The following is a 21,398-nucleotide window of genomic DNA, read 5'->3' as shown; positions in this document are numbered from 1 at the left end:
CAGTTAAGCGACTGCCTCACATGATCTCAGGGTCCTGGGATTGAGCCCCACGTCGGGCTCCCTGAGGAGCAGGGAGCCCACTTGAGCCAGAAGCCTGCTTCTCTCTCTCCTCGTCCCCTGCTCACACTCTCTGTTGTATCTCTCTCTCTCAAATAAATAAAATCTTCAAAAATAAATAAATAAATAAATAAATAAATAAATAAACTACGAGAAATGTTGATAGTAGAAATAATATATACCTTTAATAAATCACTCAAATCTGACATTCCTTTGTAAACACTTGATGTAATTAAGAGGAAACAAAAAAGAAAAACTAAATAAAAAAGAAAAAATGTAATCAAGTAGGTTGACAACCAGCAAAAGATAATTAAAGTGATCCTGTTTTGTTTTTCCAATTCATTAACATGCAAATGAGATTCATGAAGTTTGATATTGTGGTTCACCAAGAGCCATAGAAACGAATTAAGAATGAAAATGAGTCTCACTGATGGAGACTTCAGATGAGTCTATAAATTAATGTAAAATATGATTTGATCCAATTAATACATATATTTTTGTATGATTTATTGAATCTCAACAAATGAAATAAAGATAAATAGTTAAATTAAATTTTGTATCCTTCCACGGTCCAGATCCTAGGAAAGCTCTTATTACTCAAATAGAGCTGTGGTGAATGTAAAGCCCTGCCTTACGTTGGAAAGGAGTATAAGAGGGAGAAGACATTGTAAGATCAGTGTTGTGAGGAGAACTACGGGGGCAGGGGCTGAACTGGTCTCCAGAGGGTCTAGGAGAGCTTGCTTGCCTGCAGCCAGTCAAGAATTCAGAATTGGAAATAGGGAGGGAGAGTCCTTGCGACCATTAACCCTCACGACAAGGCAAATAAAAGTAACAGGCAAGCAGTTATCTACACAAATGTATTCAAGGCTCCTCAAATTCCCCATTTGATACAAGGATCTCTGTGCTTGCTCTCCCATTGATACTTTCACACTCAGAAACACACATAAGTGATTGTCTCAAATAATAGGAGGTATCAGTTTAAAATAAACTTAAATTTAAAGTCATGCTAAAGTGTTAGATATTTATCATGTGTACCAGATGGCAAAACACAGACCGACACACACATGTATGATCTATTTGTTATGTCCAGTGCTCACTGTGCACAGGCATTACAACGGCACCAAGGATAACATCGAAGAGAAAAATGAAAAGAAGTGGCTGACATATGGCATGCGAGAAGGGGATAATAAATGAGCAAATCACGGTTTCAATAATATATGATGTCGGTGTCTGTTTTTTCATGGTTGCTAAAAATATTTTCTGTGCTAGGATTGCCAAGCCTCTTTCCGTAGAATGTAAGTGCAGACGGCTTTTGCCTTAGTGTATTATGGAAAAGGGCCACGGCGATGCTGTCTCTAAGTGTGCAGAGTTTTGAAATTCTCTCTTACTTCAAATAGCAAGTTGCCTTTTAATTATCTACACTTTCCTTTAAACATATTCAAGCAATCGAACACAACCTACCTAAGAGATTGTCAACAATATGAACGGAGTATTCCTAAAGGAGCACGAAACTTATTAAGTTCCCTTTCTTCCACAGGAGAGAAAATCATGTCACCTACATTGAGAATTAAACAAACTGTGAGATTCTTATTTTTAAATAACTAGCATCTTTGAAAACAACTTCTTGCAAGCTTCCTATTTAAGTTGAAATAGAGGGTCAATTAAATTGTCATGGCTACTGTATATATAATGATTGTATATTGTTACAGAAAGGTTTATCTGATAAGAGATATATAAAGCTCACCATCCTGAAGGAATTCAGTTCTTCGGGTGCTGAAATGATGAAACAGGATTTTAAAATAGGACATGACCCTTTGCCATTCCAGAACCAGTCCTACAGGTCATATGCTTCCCATGAGTCCGGCCATTTGCTGATTGAGACATGTACTTCCTTTCACAATATATCATTCATAATGATTGCATTACAAGAGAATGGAAAATTAATGAGATTCATCATGAACCAATCAAAAGGAAAAAAGCAGACTTACCATCTCTTCGATTCAGCCTTGCAAATCCAGCACCATGACTGCTAGAAAGTTCAGATGAACTGCTGAATGATGCCTGAGACAAGGTAGACACCAGAGGCTCATCACAATCATCTGCCAAAAGGGAAAATCCACACTCAGGTTAGTACGGTGCTGAAACTTCCCTGGATTCAACAGACCAAACAAACAAACAAACAAACAGAACAAAACAAAAGATATCAGGATCTCTAACACAATATTCCTACTGCTTATACAAAATTTTCTACTAGAGGTCTAATAAGTTCAGTAAGAAAAGAAAAAGCATTTGAAGACAAAAGAATATGAAAATAGGGAAGGAAAATCTCACAGAAATTATAAAATAATATCTTCAGATAGAAAAAAGGTTTACCTAAGCAAGAAACAAAAATACCTAATCAGTATACTGAATTTAAAATAAAAGTATATAAGGAAAGATTTATGAACTATATTAAAATTAAGAAATTATGGTTGCCAAAAGACATGTAAAGAGAAACATCACCTGTGAAAGTATGTGCAAAACAGCATATGATTAGAATTCCAAATTAAGGAAACTAAAATAAAATAAAGAAAAACAGGGGCGCCTGGGTGGCTCAGTTGGTTGAGTGTCCAAGTCTTGGTTTCAGCTCAGGTCATGATCTCATGGGTCGTGAGATCAAGTCCTGGGGCAGGCTCCACACTCAGCAAGGACTCTGCCTGAAGAGTCTTTCCCTCTGCCCTCCCCAACTCACACACACTCTCTCTCTAAAATAAATACATCTTTTTAAAAAATAAAGAAAAATAAGAACTACCTTTAAATCAGTTAGAAAACACACTGGGAAAAATAGCACAAGGGAAGACCACAGAGCTCACAGAACAGAACCTATATAAACTGATAGGCTAAGTCATCACTAAAAAGAAGTATAAATCAAGACTACAGTTAGATACTATTTTACAGACAGTATATTCGCAAGATTTTAGAATTCTGACAACACCAGATCATCTGCAATGTGGGCCAAGAGAAGCTCCAACAGGCTGCTGGGCGGGGGGGGGGGGGGGGGGGGGTGTAAATCTGAGCACCTACTTTAAAAAAACAATTTGTCATTAGTTTGTCCATTTGAACTTTCTATACCCCAACATTCCTACAATTCCACTGATACATCATCCTGGGCAGAGTATCCCTAGGATGAACCACTGGTCTCAAGGAATTTGCCTTTCTAACCCAAGGATGTGATACAAATACTAGTATTTTCTCTGTCCCATAAAAAGAGAAAAGTTGGGAAACAAGGACCTAGAGAAACTCTTGCATTTGTGCACCAGGAGGTGTGCAATTTCCAGCAACACTGCTCATAATAGGAAAGAATCATTCACAACCCAAACATCCAATGACCAAAGAACAGAGCAATAAATCATAGTACTCTTCACAGTGGAATAATATACAGCAGTACAAAGGAAATACACCAATGCACACCAAAGATAATGGGTGGATCTTAGACACAAAATGTTTAGTGAAAAAAAATCAAATTGTAGAACACCATATAAGACATACTTGACAGTTTGCGTATCTTAAAAATAAGCAAAGCTAAGCAATATGTTGTTTAGGAATACGTGTGATTTTTTAAAAAAACTATTTAAAAAAAACAAAGAAATGAAAAGCATAAAATTCAGGATAGTGGTTACTTCTGGAGGAAGGCAATGTGCATATAGTGTGTGTGCATACGTGTATGTATGTATCAACATGCACATAAGGATATACACGAAAGTATAGACCAGTCTATCATTTATCCTTTTATGTGTTTTACATATAAAATTAAAAATAAGGTACAAAGAGAGAGGGAAAGTATAAGAATAATCTCATGGTGACCTTGATATCCATATATGCTTATTTTATTCAACTAGTTCTTCATTCCATGCAATCTTTACATATGTGTCTTTTATTTTATACAATTATTAAGTTGTTGCCATGTTTTACTCTAACCAGAAAAATATTTCTCTCATATTTAGGAATTAACATAATCTGTTATGTTAATATGTTAATATGTTAAATAAACATAATTAAAAATCATGCAGGGTTATTGTCCCATTTTTAAAATTAACATAAGCAATTTAATTTAAATTAAATTAATCTAGGAATTATCTAGATTTATCTGAAATTGTATGAAGCTTATTCTGCCTGAACAGCTTTTTTAAAAAAAAGTCATTAGTAGTTTCATTGCTTAAGTATTCAAACTACAACATTTTTTGCAGTCCAGCTATTTGAAATGTGTTTTTCTTTAAAGCTAAATGTCTAAAGTATAAGAGATCAGTAAAAAATTTACCAACTTAACATTGGCATGCCTTTCAGAAGAATTTGCCTGAGATAGCATTTTACTTTTTAAGACTGTCTCATTTTTTATTTGGAGTCCACTTTTTCTTCCTGCACACCTTAAATTCTTTAGCTAACTCTTGAGACAGACTTGATAACTGGCCCAGAGTTCCTGCGTGTCTATTGATTGGCTTAAGTACTGACACTGTCGATCTGGTGGTAATTCAAGTATTAAGGAGGGCAGACATAAAGAAACACACAATCCATGGACTGACGAAGGGAGTTCTGATTATGTCCAACCATGAACAACTACCAAAATGCTTCCGTACACTGTGGAAAGGACTATGCGTGTGTCTGCATGTACAAGCAAGTGCATTATGTCTGGGGGGGTGGGTACGTGTGGGTGTGTGTTTACCAGAAGTACAGTCACTTTTGAATCATTATCAGTATTCATGTGTAAGTGTGACCAAAAAAAAAAAAAGGTGTTTAACTGCAATTCACAATCAATTATGCAGATTCAAATCGATGTTTCAGATGTAAAATGCCTCTCCAGTGCAATCACTCTTGAGGGCATATATTTACTGCTCATTTGTTTTTGCCATTATAAACTGAGAATCAATACTGTTCTATTTTTAGCCTAAAGTAGGTTAAAAAAAGAGAACGGGTGTTTATTTCATTTATGAGGAAAAGGACATGGGATATGGGAAATGGGTCAGGGAGGCTTCTGGTGTTTGGTAAAGTTCCAGTTATTGGCCTGAGTGGTGATTACATGACGTTATTATGTTTTACCACAAGCATACACATTCCCCACGATCTACTGTGTGTTTATTTAGCAATAAAATATTCTAAAGTTATTCTTACATAAAACTAATAACAAACACACGTTCAGTGAGTACTCTGTGCTAAGAACTTACAACCATTTCACACAGTTATTAATCTTTACCACTCTCTCTCCTCTTTGAGATACCAATATTACTGTTACGTTACAGATGAGGTAATTGACATACAGACTTTGGTTAATTTGCTTGTCTCACTGTAGTGGAACCACAATGTTTAAAAAGTGAGCTGGGGTCTAGAATCCAGTATGCAAGAATGCCGTAACTACAATTACTATTTCTTTAGGTTTGGAGTATAGGAATTTCATCAGATACCATAATGACAGAAATAAACTGTCTCTCAAGCAGTTGTATACTCTTATTCCAGATGTGCCAAGCAATTTATTACAAAAAAACTATAAAACTACTGATCTTCAACAGTCTTGAACCAAGGGAGGGAGGTTTCAGACAGCAATAATGAGTCTGGAGTAAAAGGAGTATTTCTCCCCAGACCTTAATAAAATGGAATTCTGGATTAAATATCAGTCTCCTGTGAATTTAATTCCAGAAAACAAGTTTTCTCTCACTGCAGCAGTAAATGCAGTGAGATGCAGGTTCTAGACTTGCAAAGAAGAGAACCACAATCGGAGGTGATTTAGCACCCCAGGGGACATTTAGCGACATCTAGAGACACTCTGGTCATCACAAGTTGGGGAAATTCTAGAATCTAGTGGGTGGGGGCCAGTGATGCTACTAAACACTCTATGGTGCCCAGGGCAGCACTCCACAACAAAGAATTGTCCAATCCCACATGTCAATAGTGCAGTGGCTGAGAAACCCTAAACTAGACTCTAGTAAAAGCAACCCAGTGAACCAGGCTTCTCTGGACTAATCTCTCATCTAGAGCTCTCGATTTCCTCAAATTTTCAAGATTAATAATTTACAACTTCTCAGAGAGCATATGATCATTGTTCAGAGTGCATAAAAATATAAGTATTTAAGTAAGGAGCTTTCAAATCTGAAATAACATACTATTTCAGTTCAAAACATAATCGTATTGTTTTTAAATAAAATACTATGTCAGATCATTACCATCCTGGTCCCTTCATCAGAGACATATATATGTACGTTTATTATTATGCACATAATAGTATGTATGTATTATAGTATACACATATTTGCATTTGTACAAATGTGTATGTACATATGTATATGTATACATGTATTACTACTATATAATGTAATACATATATGTACATACATATACATATATTATAATGTACATACATACATTTATAATGTGTATAATAGCTGTATAAATGCTAAGCTGGCTATCAAATTGTAAGTGTTGGCATTCACTTACTGTATGGTATCCTTATATAAATACATATGAATATATTTTATATGTACACATATTATATACATAAATGTATCATTAATAAAAATACATACATGTATACATACACATAAATATGAATTCATATAAACTAGAAATATACATTAGTTTATATATTATATGTATATATAAATGTATAAATATATGTATTTATATGTCTATTTTATAGATTTACATATTATATATACATTAGTACACATGTATTTACATGTCTAAATATGCTATGTTATACATAACGTTATTATACATTATTCTATTATAAATAAATAAGTATTATATATTATACATAGAACACATGTATTACATATATAATATACACATTTACATATGCAAATATATAGTGTACAGGTACTGCACCTTCGCACCCACCCCTGCAAGTGTCGGAAGCACTGCCCAGACAGAAGTTGTCAAGCAGGGAGCACCTGTGCTAACTGTGGAGGGGGGACTTTGGGACCCTACGCTCAACCTCTGCAGCCCCCTCCTGCCGCCATAAGCACATGTGCCAACCAGCCTGGGGCCCTTACCTCACCTCACTTCTCTCCCAGTGCTGCAGCCCACTCACCTCTTCTTCTGGCACATCACTGGCATGTGTGCTACTCACTCCTTTTCTGTACAGCCCTTGCTTTGCACTGGCGTGGAGGCCCTAGCCCCCAACTCCCCTCAAGCTGTCTTTTGACACTAAGAAGGAAGGTTGCCAAATTACAGGAGCAGGATGTAAGTGTTTTGCTGCCCTCCCCACCTATTAGGATAGGCCTGGGGAGACTGAGGCCTTCCTGGCCCTCAGTGCTGCTCTTTGCACCCCTCACCACCTGCACATGGGATGGACTGGTCTGTCTACCTCCTAGCAAGAGAGTTCTGGCCTACACCTGCTTTCCTCCTAGGGCCTAGAGGGTGGGCGGGGGTCATCACAGCTTCTACCCAGGCTTTGGGCTCCCCAGGCTGTGGGCTGCCGCAGTGCACGCTGGGACTCAGCTCCCACCCTGCCCCACCCTTCACCTAGGTCAGTGGCCACAGGTGAGTAGCGAACTGCACTGCCCCAACTCCCTGCAGGAACCAGAGGAGGACCATGAGTACAGCCTGATGTCTCTATGACCAGAGGTGGTGGAGGGGAGGCACATGCAGGTCAAAGGGACAAAGAAGCTCATTAAGACTCCAGTCACTAATGAAATTTAAAAATACAGTCATTAAGAGGAAAGGCTTGTACCATTCAAAACGGTAGCAGGGCATGTTTGGTTAATTAATGTCTTTTTCTATAAGAGGAAGAAATGGACATCACTCTTATTACTCTCTGTTTTTCCAAAATTATGTTACCTCTTATTCAACCTTTCTCATAGTCATCATATTAGAATTTCCACATTAGCCCTGATACACTTAGAAATGTGAAACTAGAGTTTTTAATCTGTTTTTTGTAAAAAAAAAAAAAAAAAAAAAAAAATCTATACACTGAGTACATGTAGAAGACAATTTTAACGAATTCTGTTAGAATATCCATATTAACCTAATTTATATTGAGACATTTTCACATACACACACACACACACACACACACACACACACACAAAGACACACAAAACTAGAGCTTTCAGGTCAATATCTCAGAAAAGTCACCATTTATTCTTCACATGAGAGAAAAACTTAACCATTGTCATTAAAAAGACAATGATAAATTAGATCTCTGGCAAACTGTGTATATAAAAAACTCAGTAGCCTCTTACAAATAAAGATGCAAACTACAGTGAAAGTATTTTAATATAGCTCGATTGAAAGTAATTTAATTTTATTTTACAAAGGGCTTTAGTGCATAATTCTCATAAGTAAGTAAAAGCTGTTCAGTTTTTAATAAAAGTAATTCAATTTTCTTAATCTCTGTGTAATACTACCTGCACTAAGATAATAGGTATATATTACCAGCTGCTTATGTTCTCAGTGCTTCACATGTATTATTAACTCATTTGATCCTGACAAATAGCCTATATTACTTGATAGTATTAACTCCATTGGACAATTGGAGAGAAAGGTACACCACAGTTGAATAATTTACCCAAGGATACAGAACTCCTATTCTGAGCAAGTACATTGTTGAAACAAGTATTGGTATTCTAAAATATACATGACCAAAAAACAGGGCTGACTTGCAGTAGCATTCAGCTAAGTTGTCACTGAGTAAAACAACCTTCTCTATTATTTGGAAGACCTGCCAAAATCACTTGCATGTCTGCTAATGAATCATGTTTCTCAGAGGAATATTCACTGAGAAGGACAGGATAGGACTGAATAGGATAGGATATAATGGGATAGGATAGGATAGATAGCAAACATACTTAATTTTTTTTAAGTAGGCTTCATTCTGGGCATGGACCCCAAAGTGGGACTTGAACTCACAACCCTGAGATCAAGACATGAGCTGAGATCAAGAGTCAGACACTTAACCAGCTGAGCCACCCAGGCACCCCTATACCTAAAATATTTTAAAATTCCCATGCAACTAGAGGCAGGAGTGAGATCTTTGACAGGGAGCTTTGGAAACATTAGAATCTCAGTCTTTTCAGAAAGACCTAGTCCAAATATTCCATTGACAGCATCAGGATTAAGGAATGACCTTCCCTTCAAGAAATCTATTTCCTTGAACAGAATGGTTCATTCTAATCTATATTATCGAAATTGTCATTAAGTTGAAATTAGAAATCATCAACTAATCTAAGAAGTTGTGGAATTACACTAGCATATATAAAAAATATTGTGTACAAGCCAAGATCTCATCCAAAAAGTTAGACAACGATATTGTTCTTTTACCATAAGCCCAGTCTGAGTACCTCTGACTCTTACCCAACAAAGAGACCGGATATACAAATGGGCAATGGCCAGATGATATACAAAAATAGAACTCTGACCCATAACCTACAGCAACCAGCCCAGGAAGCCAACCTACTATCTACAGTAACAAGCCCAAAAAGCCAAACAATAACCCCTGTAGCAACTGGCCCCAAACTTGGCTAATAACTTACGACTTCCCTAATGTTTGCCCCTGCTTCCAACTTAGTACTACATAAATGTATTTAGTAAAGATTTCTAAATCTCTACCAAATACAGAAGAACCCAAATACACACACCTAATCAATCACATAGGATGTTTAGCCTGCTTTCTGCTTCCCCATGCCAACAGCTTCCAACCTGAGCATAACTGAAGCCTCCCTTTTTTTTTTCCACTATAAAGCTTTCCCTCCTCCCTGCCTGCCTTTGAATCTCTGCCCAACACCAGTGATGATGGCTGACTCCCTTGCAACTGTGAACTCTGAACCACTAGCCTTTGCATCTTCTCAGGGTCTTCCTTTACTGCCATGATAATGAGTTCTTCCCAACTTTAAAGGCGCATCCCCACAGTTGTAATCATCGTAAGCATTCACTCAGCACATCAAAGAAAAGCCCTAGAAGTCCAACCTAAGAACTTCCGGAAGACCCAGGTATGTTTAAAAAGCATCGTCCACTTCCTGATAAAAAAATATATGGATCAGCTCCAGGTTGTCTCTGGAACTGAAGGTGGAACATGCACCTTCAGTAATTCATCCTTGCTAGAGTAGAATCACATGGGGGAGATTTAAGACTTGCCTGTGACTGCCCCATTCCAGGTCACTCTGACTTACTTCATCTGGGGTATAGCGCAGCCAGGACCACACTAACTCAGAAACCAGTAAAACAAACTTGCAAATTAATTCCTATCCAATGGCGAGTTTTGTTCCTTTTGCAAATGTCTTTATGCTTTTCCTACGGCTTCATGAGGCTGGTTTAAAGACTGAAAAATGGTTAGTGTTACACCCCACCCCATTTCCCCTCCGTAGCTATGTCAACCATCAGTGTGGGGGGGCAGCTACTACACAGTAATTAACATTCTGGCAAGAAACAGAAGAAAAGGAAGAAGTTTTAAGGAATAGTGATACAAGTGGGCTTAAATAAAATATAATTTTTCAGAAGGGCAGGAGACAAAATATAGGCCAATCCTGATTTTCTCTCTCATCATCATCCAAAATAACATTTCAACTCAATTAAACTCCACTGAGTATAGACCACTGCTAAATTCTTTAGCTTCTTTGAGTATTAAATTTGACCTCAGCATGAGAAGTAACGTTCACTTAAGGATACTAGCTTTAGATATATTAAACAAGACAAACATGAGCTTCTAACTTTGTCAATCAGTGGCTTAAATTTTAAAATAACATATTGCCACAACTTAAAATGAGTTAATATTTATCAGTATTTTTTCTAGAACTGAGTCAGACTCACGGGGTGATTTTCTAGTCATCTTTATTGTGGCAGCAGACTCTCGGTTTCTATGCATTGTCTCCTATATATGCGCAGTGAATTATATATATAATTGTTTAATACTCTGTGATGTTAATAGGATAAGCTTTCACTTGGAGGCAAACACTGGCTTACGTGCCCCAAGTTAGAGCCTTGGTTTGAATCGCTTTCCCAATTAATCTGCACAATTAATGGATTAATGGGAAGGCAGTTAACTTTTAATGACAGCACAGCCAGAGGCTGATTGATTTTGGAGGCTTAATAGCAACTATTTAAAGTCCAGATTTTAGGACAAGGAGACCTGCAAATTCAACAAGCAAAACCAACCAAAGGTGAAAAGGTAGAAGAAATAATTACAAAGCAAAGAGGTATCAGAGCTCTAAGAATCTGCACGCATCACGGACTTTTCCTGACAAAATGGGCCTCATGTGACACTGTGATGACGAGACTGAAGACTTGTACACATACCTCTAAGCAGTTCTTTTATGACCACATCTAAATTTCAGAACTGACTTCTGATTTAAAAAGGACCTAAAGAGGGGCACCTGGGTGGCGCAGTCCTTAAGCATCTGCTTTTGGCTCAGGGCGTGATCCTGGCGTTCTGGGATCGAGAAACTTTAAATGAGTATAAAACTCAAAATAATTCAAATAGATTATAGAATGTGAGACACAGATTAGGTTGACATTAAATCTATGATAGAACAAATGAAGTCATATGCTAATGAAGACATTTCTTTAAAAGAAAATAGGTTTAAATGTGTATTATAAAGAATTTTTTCTTCTCTTTTTTCTTCTTTTTTTGTAAGTTCATGTAAAAACTCTTGAGTGAATTACTACAGACAATTCTTTGTTTTTCACAGCGCAGGAAGAGAGACAGAGGAAGTCAATGGCTGCTGCAGGAGTTTGCTGTTTATTGCTGATGTAACAAATCACCACAAACTTGGTGTCGGAAAACAACACAAATTAATTATCTTACAGTTCTGATGTCAGAAGACCAGACTTCGCTTCATGGGCTACAATAAGGTTTCAGCAGGGCGCTGTTCCTTCTGGCGGCTCTGGGGGAGAATCTATTTGTTTCCCTTTTCCACCTTCTACAGGCCTCTGATCATCACACCTCTCCCCTGACTCTCCCGCTGCTTCCAATTTTGAGAATTCTTGTGATGACATTGAGCCCACCTGGGTAATCCAGGTTAATCTCCCCATCTCAAGAGCCTTAATCTAATAATAACGTCTGCAAATTCCTTTTTGCCCCATAAAGGTAACACAGTCAAAGATTCCAGGGATTTGCACACCTTGGAAGGGCCATTACTCTGCCTACCACAGTTACCAAACTGTAGGTGTAGAACCAAGAGAGGAAATTTTTTGCAGATTCTGTAGCTCAGAATATTGCCCACTGATTATTAAAGCGCACTTCTGAGTCTGATGTGGGGACACACATATGTTACTTTAATGATGAGAACTCCCATTTTTAGTAAGCCGTTAGAGATAATGGAATCCACACATATGATTACAATTTGAGATGGGGGCGCCTGGGTGGCTCAGTCGTTAAGCGTCTGCCTTCGGCTCAGGGCGTGATCCTGGCATTCTGGGATCGAGCCCCACATCAGGCTCCTCCGCTTCTTCCTCTCCCACTCCCCCTGCTTGTGTTCCCTCTCTCGCTGGCTGTCTCTCTCTGTCAAATAAATAAATAAAATCTTTAAAAAAATTAAATTAATTTGAGATAGACAAGACCGGTTCATTCCCAAAGCCACTTGGAAGATTACCTCAAGCCTCTCCTCACTGCACAAAGCTGGGACATTTTAAGCACCTGCTTCCTCTCCAAGTCACAGCCATCTTCCCCTTTCTGTATGTTACTCCTCCTAAGAGCCACCACCCTTCACTGCCTTCTGGAAGGTCCTTAACCCAAACAGACATCTATTATGGCGCCTCCTAGGTGTCTGGGTCTCCAATTGCTGGGATCACATGATCAGCATCACATGGTACCTGTCACCCCACACAAAAGCCAGCACGCAGTATAGCATATTGAGTTCAAGTACAGCTTTGGAGCCATCCTCCCTGGGCTCAAGTCCTGCCTCTGCCAATTACTAACTGATCTTAAACACTTTATTGAAACTGCCTTCCCCCCTCTCGAAATGGGGATCATGATTATACTAAGGTAAATAGGGCTTTCTGAGGTTTAAATGAGTCAGCATATAAAGAGTACTGGCACCTGGTATATAAGTACTATATAAGTGTTTGTGATTGCTGCCTTAAGTGTTCATTATTATAAAATCAAAAACTTCAAGAGTTGGAAATGAATAAAATTTAGCTGGATATCTCTTACAAAATTTTATTACAGGAATTTTCCCTTGAGGAGAGAGGGGGCAGCATTCAACATGCCTAAACACAGCAACATCCTTCCCTCTAAAAAAAAAAAAAAAAAAAGGCACAAAATTATTAACCCAAAAAGGGGAGTTAAGTGATGTGCTGTCTTCCTTGTGATGCACTGTTTTCCCACTAAGAAACAATTTTTAATGTTCCAAAGGCCATATTTTTCTTTATATCTCTCAAGCTTTAGATTTTTTTGTTTTAGATTTAAGACTGCATATGATACAGAAATTAAGTGGCCACAATTCCCAAGGAAAGTGGAAAGGAATTCGGAGAACTCGGGCAGCTCTTCATTTGGACACCTTTGATAATGTAGTTAGAATGTTCGGAGCATTCACGCTGGGCCCAGCTAGATCACACATGCCCAAAGTCACAGCAATGCTGACCTCCTAAGTATGTGCTATTTCCATTAACTGATATTTTCAACCTGAAATTGCAATGTTTTAGACTTTGATTCCTAGAGGGAAAATTGAGTAAGCCTCAATTCAATTCCTATTCTAGTCATATTAGATGATATTTCGACTTTTCTGAGCAAATACTCCATTTTATTACTAAATTATTTTGAGAGTTGTTATTTGTATCTCAAAATATCGCACTTAAAGATGAAGGCTGAAATGCTTCATAGTGATAAGGAGTTTTTCTGCAGATAAATGCTTTTTAATAAGTGAGGCCGTAAAGCAATTTTAATAAACAGCTATTTCTAACTAAGGGTGGGAGAGAGGGTACCAAGCCAACTAGAAACAATAAGCTTCCCTGAATAATAACATGAAATTAGATGGGGGATATTTCCATTTCATTGGTTAAGATTATTGTGTTTGATTTCATAATCAACGGACAAGCTCGGCTGGCCTTGGGGTACATTTCCACTCTGTTTTTGACAGCTTAGTTAAAAGCTGGCTGAGCAGATGTGAGTTAGCTCAACAAGACAACAGGCTGATACCTGCTCTGAGCTCTGGAACCTCCCTCTTTCCAACAAGGCCACACCCCCATTGCAGAACCACAGCTCTTGCAAGGACACCTGGAGGTTACCAGCCCGATCCTTAAATGTAAGTACCACCATGGCACAGGCCCCTCTCTGCTGGAAAGTTAGCCAAGTGTGTGAATCCCTCAGTAAGCAGAATGCTAAGACAGCCCCCAAAATTCGAGCCCCCTGTTACAGACACCTCATAGAACCTTCTCCCGTTGAGTGCAGGCAAAATCTGTGAATGTGATGGGATATCATTCCTGTGATTATATTACATTAAATGGCAAAAGGTATTTTGCAGATGTCATTAATTAAGAAAAATCCCTAATTTAATTACTCAAAAGGGAAATTATTAGTTAGATTTTTAGTTACTCAAAAGGGAGATTATCCTGAGAGGACATGACCTGATCAGGGGAGCCCTTCAAAGAGTCCTAAAGGTCAAAGACACAAACAAGTCAGAGAGACATGAAGCATGAGTAAAATTGCTCCCACCAGCCTTGAAGGAGCAAACTGTCGTCTTGTGGAGAGGGCCACATGGTAAGCAATGGCCACTAGGACCTCAGAACAGACCCAGACCAACAGCAAGCAAGACAATCAATGGCCTCAACTGCAAGGAACTAAACTCTGCTAACAAACTTATGAGTCTAGAGAGGACTCCAAGCCTTAGATGAGACTGTAGGACGCACCCTTAGTGTTTCTAGGTCTTTCATCTCTTTCTAAAACTACTGCAACCCTTCCAACATCCTGATAACATTCCTTATACCAAATACTGGGATCTCATTTACTTCCTGGTCTTTCAGTATATCTGAGTTCACATATTACTTACAAACACCATTATATTAATTGTTAATGTTATCTTAGATGTATGTACTATGTCTCAAATTAGATCAGAAATTGGGGGGGGAGAACAGAAGGGGGAATGAACCATGACAGACTGTGGACTCTGGGAAACAAACGGAGGGCTTCAGAGGGGAGGGGGTGGGGGATTGGGATAGGCCGGTGATGGGTATTAAGGAGGGCACATATTGCAATGGTGCACTGGGTGTTATATGCAAATAATGAATCATGGAACATTGCATCAAAAACTTGGGATGTACTGTATGGTGACTAATATAACAAAATAAAAATTATTTTTAAAAAAAGAAATTATTTAAAAATATAAAACACATGTTTCCATTCCTTTGCATATCCCCATCATGATCTACTTTGGGTATCAAAACATGATTTTTAAAAAAATCTTTGAATAGTTGCCATTTGACTTTAGAACTTAAAATAATTGGCTTAAAATAATCCTTGGAATTTTGAATATGCTGAAGGTATCAAGAGTGGCCATGATGTGTCTTTTTGTTTTTCAAGACTAACATACCTTAAAACTGATAACTCTCATAGCACAACACAAAACTCAACAGAGTCATTCAAAATTTTTCTCTTTTTTCAAGCTAATTGTTTATATACTTCTCCTATTCACACTTCTCTGGAATTAGAATAATGTATAGCTTTTACTTTGTTTTTTTAAGTACAGAAGTTATCGCTTTCACGTTAGTTCCTACAAAATGCTGCTGAGCTGACCCAGTATTTGTTAACTTGTTCACACCCTCACCTCTCCAAGAGAAAAGACATCTTCTCGACCCACCACTCAGGTACTTCCCTGACAGATGTCATAGCATCTAATCTACTACACCTTTATGGAGAGCAGCTAAGGCATTACTAAGATGAACTCATCCGTGCCAATGTCCCAGTGACATTTTAACTGGAGCCCTCTAGAGAATAATGCTAAGAACAGTAATAGTTACACATATCGTATGCTATGTCCCAGCCACATCAAATCCTTACCAGAATCCTGTGAGGAAAACATTGTCTCCATTTTCTAGATGTGGACTTGAAGGTTAGGAACTTAAATTTCCTGCTGAAGGCTTTGGGCTTATTACTTTTGGCCATTCAACGTCTTTACTTTGAATGACTATGTTACGCTGCCAGCACAACTCTCCCACTTTATTGCCCAAACCCTTGAAGAGTTACTTGAGCAAGAACACTGAATACGTTGTCCTAAGTGGACTTGATGTGGGATAGGCAAGGTTCTTTGTATAAAAGACAATGGAACATATTCTCTGGGGTGACATTTCTTTAAATGTGCATCAGTGATACTCCAGACATCCCTTGCAAAAAGTTGGCTTATTCAACCTTTTTGAAGATAAAACATTGTGATGAATGAAACTAAAAATCTCTACCAGGTTTTTGCTCCACGCCTTTGCTTGGTAAAAGAGAAGCCAAGGGTCTGCATATCGGAAAACTTATAAAAGTGTGGTCCTCCTGGAGCTGGTTTGCAACCCAGTTGGCCAATATGCCTGCGGGCAGTTGAGCCCTTGGAGAGCTTTATATGGCTGCAGCCCCCATTACTTCCAGGATGTGGTCACTTCACTCGCTAGCTTTCTGCCTGAATTTCACATTATAACGAATTTCTCCACTTGGAGATTGAGAATTGAAGCCAGCATTAAGGCTCTGGCTGCTTCTCAGTACCGTCCCTCCTCCCACCCTACCCCTACACACATGAATGTGGTAATCTAAATAATCTAATTGCCCTCCATAAATGTGGAACATTCAATCCAGACTCATCTTCAATTCTACTTTCTCCTGTCCCCCTGTCCCATTAACCCTTCATATGAATGCTCCTTGACCATTATGTGACTATTACATTTTGATTAAACTAGCAGTTCTGTTCAGGTTCATTGCTCTGTGCCACTGCGAGACATCAGCTTGGAATCTCTTCCACACAAGGAGCCATTGGTTGACCTCCTCAGGCTCAAGTGTCCTCCTTATCCTCATGGCACCCTGTGCAAGACTTTGGCACAATAATTAATACATTTAAATTCTGTGTTCACATCCTTCTGTCCCTGTCTATCTGTTCAATCCCACGGTGTAGTTGGAAAGGCCCCATGCTTCTGGCTGCGGCAGTAAAATAAAAGAGGTGGATGTAGAGACACTGAAAGACGAAGAACCAGTAATATGTGACTACCAGCAGAGATGGGTAAAGGTAGCAGAGAAAAATGTCTCATAGGGCTTCTGGCTGTGGGTTATCAGAAAAAGATGAGGCATCTGATATAAAGATGAGGGGACAGGATAGCAGACAGGATTACTGGCTTCTAGGTTAGTATCTGACTTATCAGGTCTTATAGTACAAATAATATTATTAAAGATACATTTAAAACAGACATTTTTATATCTTGCAAATGCCAAACAAAATCATAAAGGGCAAGTTGTTTGGAGTTCTTGGGTAAAGTGACCTGAAAACAGCATGCTGGAGGATTTACATATAACCATTAATAGAGTGAAAGCTTATCCATCTATTGATCAATCAATGGATTGATCATAAATTTGGGGACTTCTTTTTGTTGAGTAAATGTTGACAAATTTAAGAGATAACAACTAACTACTTCATAGCCCAAGAATATATATTTCAATTAAGTTGAGGGAAGTTTAAGTGATGAATTGGAATCAAGATCTTCCTATAAACTTCCTATCTCATTCTTTAGTACTAAGGATTTAATTTTCATTGTAAATTAACTCATAACATGCACATATGGAAGAACAGGTCCTTTTTTTATTTTTTAGAGCTACAACATAATAAATCAAATATATTACTGTAGTTGAATAAATAAATATAAATAATCATCTTTTATTATAGCTCATTCAATACTTCAAGTTGTTTGCAATGTAGATAATTTATATTGGCAGAGCACATTCCTACCTATTAGAATTCTGAATATATGTTTGATGGTTTTCAGCAAAATTTAAAATAAATAATAGTATATTACAAATGCTGAAATCTAAATGGCCAAGAAGAGTTAGCTAAATAGGATCATCAATTGAAATAGCTTTCTGAAGACCAGTTGCTGGTTTTGTTGGCCTTGAAATTCAGATGTTTAAAATATTAAAACACTTTTTAAAAGAGAAGTTTCCTTCTTATTTTTAGTAAGTCCTCTGAGTTCACTTACACATTAGTAAAGGTTATTTCTTGACAACTTTGGAGAAAACCTTCCAGGTTTTTCTTCATAGCTGGATATGTCCAGGGGCATATTTTTAAAATGTAATAGTTGCCAGTGGAGGGCTATTCGAAGCCTCAAATGCTTCCTTGTCACAGATTTTTAAATCTCACGAGACTGTGTAACACTACAGAACACATTAGAGAACGGACGCTCTCTGGAGGAGCAGTTACCTCAGCTCTTCTCAATGCTTGAAATAAATCAAATATGGTCAACAAATCAGTGGAATCTACCTCTGCCTTCCAAATCCTTATATAGCAAAAGAAGTGGGTTCAAAATGATGTGACATATCCAAAAACGTCTCAATTAATACCATGTAATGAACTGTACCATTTTTCTTCTTCTCTCTCTCCCCTTCTCTTCCATTTTGAGAGCAGAGTCTATACATCTTTGTAAGCCTATTTTCTAGTACACTTCAACAGGGCAAGCACTGGGTAAATGTTTAATTAAATTAAACATAACTTGAAGAGCACATTGTAAAATTTTAATCAACTTTTGCTATTCCATTTTATCTGCGTCCTCTTTTTACACATTAAGTGATAGATACTTCAACCCAGAATGTATTTGTCCCAAAGTATTTAAACAACCCAACTACAGAGAGTCAGCCTTTTCTCATTAGAGGCAAGTATTGAATCACTACTATCTAAGCCAAATGGGTGGGGCAGGAGTAGGTATTTGAGAGGAAGACAAGAAAACATCATAGTTATCAGTCACAGGGAAGAAGAATACTCCATGAAACCTTCAATTCAGGATATATTCTTGTTCCTGCCCAAAGTGAAAGACTTCATTAAAATGCAGCCATGTGTGACGCCAGAAAGTATTTTGTATGAGCCTTATCTCAGAAAGATTTTACTCAATATGTCACCATGGCACGAATCTTTGTAAAATACTGCATTATACATATCACCCACAATCTCAAGAAAATTTAAATATGATCCTTTGTAGGCAGGCTGGAGAAGAGAATGGTAAAAGAAAAGAACAAATATGAAGATACTTCAAATTCCTTAATCAGGAAGAAAGCAGCTACACAGGAATTGCATATTACACTTTTTGGAATGTAGACACATTTATAATAAAACCAAAGTAAAAACCACCAGCTGGAATTGACCTCTTCTCGCTCTGAAGTATCTCTCCTTTCAATCAGTCAGGACTTTCTGGCAGTCTTCATGCTCATATGGGACAAGTCTGTTGCCTGCTCCTTATTGCCACTGTCACTATCTGGGTTATTTTGTAGCTCTTATTACTTCTTACATGAATTAATTCACCAGGTAAGTATCTGCTTTCTGTGTTTCCAGGTTAGATGCCATAGCCTTGCCTTTCCCTTGTTATGCCCATCCTTCATACTGCCAGGAGTTTTACCTTTACAAAACACAAATCTAATCAATGTCACACATGCGCACATAACACTTAGAATATTAAGATGACCCTTAGAGATAAAATACTTAGGACTTCCCAGGATGGCTTCATGACTATTTCTTTAGCTTTATCTGCTGCCACTCCTCACCCTCAGCCAGTCCTTCTGGACTACTTGTGGTGCCTTCAGATGCTCCATGCTTTTGGGGGGCTCATTCTCATTGGAATGCACTTCTTCCTTCTTGCCCCTCCTGGTTCTCCTTCAAGAAATAGCTCTCTCTGGTGCTCTGCCTATAACCACCCAAATGCCTTGCCTCTCACACTGTGCTTTGCTTTTCTATAGGACCAGAAAGTGGCAAAGCTGAGCTTTAGGCCAAAACAGCAATGAGCACGTGGCCTGTAATGATACTGTTCACCCTATTTAGCACCCCGAACAATACTGTACATTTTGTTGTAAAGGAAAGCAAAACCATAGGCATAAAATATGATTTCAAAAGCATTATGTATCTGGGAGTCAAAACTTCCATTCTCAATTGTTGGCAAGAAGTTACTGATTGTGACCATTTTAACATTTCAAAATCACTGATGCTGAAGACATGTGTAATGATAGGTAGCACACTAAATATTTGTTGAGTGAATAAATGAATAAAATGAGCAGTGTAAGGTGAAACCCCAAGAGGCCTCAGAAATTACAAGGGTGAGGAATGCTTTAATAGACTGAAGGAACAATCATGTAACCCAGGGAAGAGTAATTGTATGAAACCAAATACATCCGGGGATTGTAAACATTATTTCACCAAGAATTGTTATAATATATTTAACTAGTATTTCTTTCTTAGGTATAATCCTCTGAATCATCAGTGCCAACTGAAAAATAACCAGGGTCCCAAAGCATGCAATTTCAGGGTTCATTTAACATGGAACATATTCACCCAGTGCAATTTGTGGGGATAAATTTCCAAACCAGCAACTCAAAGTCAGTGAAAAATACAAAAACTTGTCTTATGTCTACTCTAGTAGCATTACTGGTTATTTATTGATCTTTAAAGGACATGAGAGGAAGCACACGAGAGGTAAATAAGAGTTTGCCAAATAAATCAGAATGACATTACATCAGGAATCTAGACTGAAGTGGAGTATGTATCATGGTCTGCCTTTCATTAGTTACTGTAAGGCGTGTCTTTCTGTCTTCCCTATCTGGTTTTGGGTCCCTGAATGCAGGGACTTATGATTTTACCCCACCACCTGACTAGAACAAGAAGCTGTTTGAGAGGCTGAGTGGATGGATGGATGGATAATTTCCTTACCCAACCTCCGAAATCTGGAAAAACCAGGGTAACTCTGATATTTGTTTTTCTGTACATCACATCGGAAGCTTGTTTAGAAATAAGCAGAACCCCTGAAATAGCAACTGGGTAGACAGGAAGGGCCTTACTCTGTTTGCATCTCTTGCTTTTAGAAGAAAGTATTGCTTAAGAAACATCTATTGAACGTAAAGTACAAAACTGATCACAATTCTCAGTTCAAAACACTCGACTAAAAATGCTCCATTTGGTTCTGGGCATCAATTGTGTCTTTTAATTTAAAAAAAGTCGTTCATTCTAGGAGAAGCAATGAATTTCAGCTCGAAGTTTAAACATTTGCTTGTAGTATTTCATCTGGTATTTTGCCAAGCATATGAAATATGGGATTAAATACACTTATTTTCATCAATATCCAATTAGTTCCAAGCTATAAAATTACGGAGGTATCCTTTGTGAGACACTGCCTTAAGTGCAGAGTCACAGAGTCCACCTAACAAATTTATTGTACAAATTAAGAAGAAA

The 21,398-nt window shown here is 37.9% G+C and overlaps 1 protein-coding gene across 1 annotated transcript in view; it reads right to left on the bottom strand.

Annotated features, from left to right (window-relative positions):
• CNTNAP4 (contactin associated protein family member 4) overlaps nucleotides 1-21,398 on the bottom strand; it is a 238,169-nt gene that overhangs the window by 200,943 nt on the left and 15,828 nt on the right. The window contains exon 2 of the mRNA XM_026495274.4: nucleotides 2,046-2,156. Coding sequence (XP_026351059.1) covers nucleotides 2,046-2,156 — 111 coding nt within the window. The remainder of the gene's footprint in view (nucleotides 1-2,045; nucleotides 2,157-21,398) is intronic.

Source organism: Ursus arctos, unplaced genomic scaffold (genome assembly GCF_023065955.2).
Source record: "Ursus arctos isolate Adak ecotype North America unplaced genomic scaffold, UrsArc2.0 scaffold_19, whole genome shotgun sequence".
In the NCBI taxonomy this organism is placed as follows: Eukaryota; Metazoa; Chordata; class Mammalia; order Carnivora; family Ursidae; genus Ursus; species Ursus arctos.
The sequence above is the reverse complement of the archived record's forward strand: the minus strand, read 5'-3'. Positions and strand labels throughout refer to the sequence as shown.